This window comes from Cariama cristata, unplaced genomic scaffold (assembly GCF_000690535.1).
Source record: "Cariama cristata isolate BGI_N322 unplaced genomic scaffold, ASM69053v1 scaffold30432, whole genome shotgun sequence".
NCBI lineage: Eukaryota > Metazoa > Chordata > Aves > Cariamiformes > Cariamidae > Cariama > Cariama cristata.
In genome coordinates, this window is record NW_009606004.1 from 1 (window position 1) to 1,927 (window position 1,927).

A 1,927-nucleotide genomic window follows, 5' to 3' on the forward strand; every position below is an offset into this window, starting at 1 on the left:
TCCTCCGGGTGCCAGTGCCCGCGGTGGTGTGGGTGACAGTGCTGGCTCAGCCCTCTTGCCCGGGACGCCCAGGGCCAGGCTGGGTGCTGGCAGGGAGCCGCCTGGCTCCTCTCTCCCAAGGTGTGAAGGGGCTGTTGTTTTTGGCCAGCTGGGAGGCGGTTTGTGGCCACAGGGTGTTGCCAGGCCTGTGGCCATCAGGGTGGCCTGAAGCCAGCACGGCCAGCTCAGCCAGCAGGGCCACAGCCCTTGCTAGGGCGCGATCCCCTCCCTGCACCATGGGGACCAGCCTGGTCCCCTCTGGGACCCATCGCTCTCCCTGGGGCCCTGCAAGCCCCCAAGCCCATTGAGGGCACAGCCAGCAGCCCGTTCCCCTCTGCAGACAGGCGGTCTCCCCTATGCCCCTCCATTCCAGCTCAGACTCCCCGCCCCAGCCCTGACTTCCCTTCCTCCGCCCGTGCCTCACTTTCCCCTGGGATCTGGCAGGACACACACACAGACCCTCCCCAAATGAGCCACCTGCTCCATCGGGTTTGTCAGCTGCTCACACTGTTTATTCTGCTGGCTTTGGGGCTGCAGGTCATGGGCAGCCCTGGGCTCTTCTTCTGCCTGCTCACCTTGGCCCAGCCTTGCTCCGTTTGGGGAGCATTAACCCTTCCCCTGCTAGGTTAGCAGCTGCCTGAGGGCTGCAGGAAAGAGGCCGTGCACAGCCTGGAGAGGCTGAAAGAGAGAAGTGGGCTGGGAGCCATGCACAGCTCTGGCCAGTACACCTGGGGTTGGCTGAGGATGGAGAAGCACTGTCCTCCTGCTTGGCAGGGGGACTTTGCATGGTGTCCCCGGCACAGTTCCAAACTGTGGGCACAGCCCCTCCAGCACAAGCCTTTCCCTGTAGCAAGGCTGCAAAGGGGCATCTGCTCTCTAGGGAAATTGGTCCTGTGGGCAAGCCCATAGCATCCAGGCAGTGAGCGTTGAGCAGAGGGGCTGACCCCAGGGCAGGCGAGGAGCCAGGCAATGGGGTTCTGCTGATGAGGGCCATCCCAGCAGCTGGGTATTTGCAACAGCAGGAGGATGGGAGGGACATTTGGGGTGGTGGGGCGGCTCCGGGCAGGCTGCTTCAGCCCCTGCTCCTCTTTTGCTAGGTCAGGGCTGGAAGCACTCTACGGGGTCATTGGAGTCGGGCAGGATGTTGCAGTTGATGGGCCAGAGGATGCCGAGGAGGCTGAGGGACTGCTGGCACCGCAGCTCGGCAGCCAGGCACACAGCTCGGCAGGGCTGCAGGACACCCCCATCTGGGGTGCACTTGGGCACGAAGAGGCTGCAGATGAGGAGACGGAGGTGCTGGTAGCAGGCGAGCTCCATCAGCATCTGCGGGAGAGTGGCGGTGAGCATGGCATGGTGTGGTGAGGAGCGAGCAGCCCCGCAGGCAGCCCCTGGGCAGCTCACCTGGTAGTCCTGCAGCACCTCAGCGGCTCCCTCCTGGTCTGGGATGGCCAGCCAGATGTTGGGGAAGGAGGTGGCATTGTAGCCCAGCCCCAGGCACATCTCCACTTCCACAGGCTCACAGACAGACCCTGCCACAGGGCGAGGTGCTTCACTTCTTATACCGGTAGTGATGCCCACCAGGTGTGCCTCAGGCAGATGTTAGCCATGGGGCAGCTGCCAGTGTGTCTCCTGGGCCAGGTGGGCTCAGGGGGGGCTGAGTACTGAGTGGAGCACCCAGGGGTGGCACTCACCAAAGGCTGGGTAGGAGACCCCAGTGCAGTTCAGCTCGTCGGTGCCGTCGGGGCAGTCATGCAAAGACTCCAGCGCCCGGCACTCGCCGTTTCCGCAGGAGAACTCTGTGGGGCTGCAGGTCTCTGTAAGATGAGAGGGGCCAGCACAGCAGGGCATGGGCTCGGGCATGGGCACAGGCGGAGAGCAGGCTGGTCGT

The 1,927-nt window shown here is 64.2% G+C and overlaps 1 protein-coding gene across 1 annotated transcript in view; it reads right to left on the bottom strand.

Annotated features, from left to right (window-relative positions):
* Positions 1-1,137: 1,137 nt before the first annotated feature.
* MFRP (membrane frizzled-related protein) overlaps positions 1,138-1,927 on the bottom strand; it is a gene marked incomplete at its 5' end in the record, with an annotated part of 1,969 nt that continues 1,179 nt past the window's right edge. The window contains 3 exons of the mRNA XM_009696210.1: positions 1,138-1,362; positions 1,441-1,568; positions 1,731-1,853. Coding sequence (XP_009694512.1) covers positions 1,138-1,362; positions 1,441-1,568; positions 1,731-1,853 — 476 coding nt within the window. The remainder of the gene's footprint in view (positions 1,363-1,440; positions 1,569-1,730; positions 1,854-1,927) is intronic.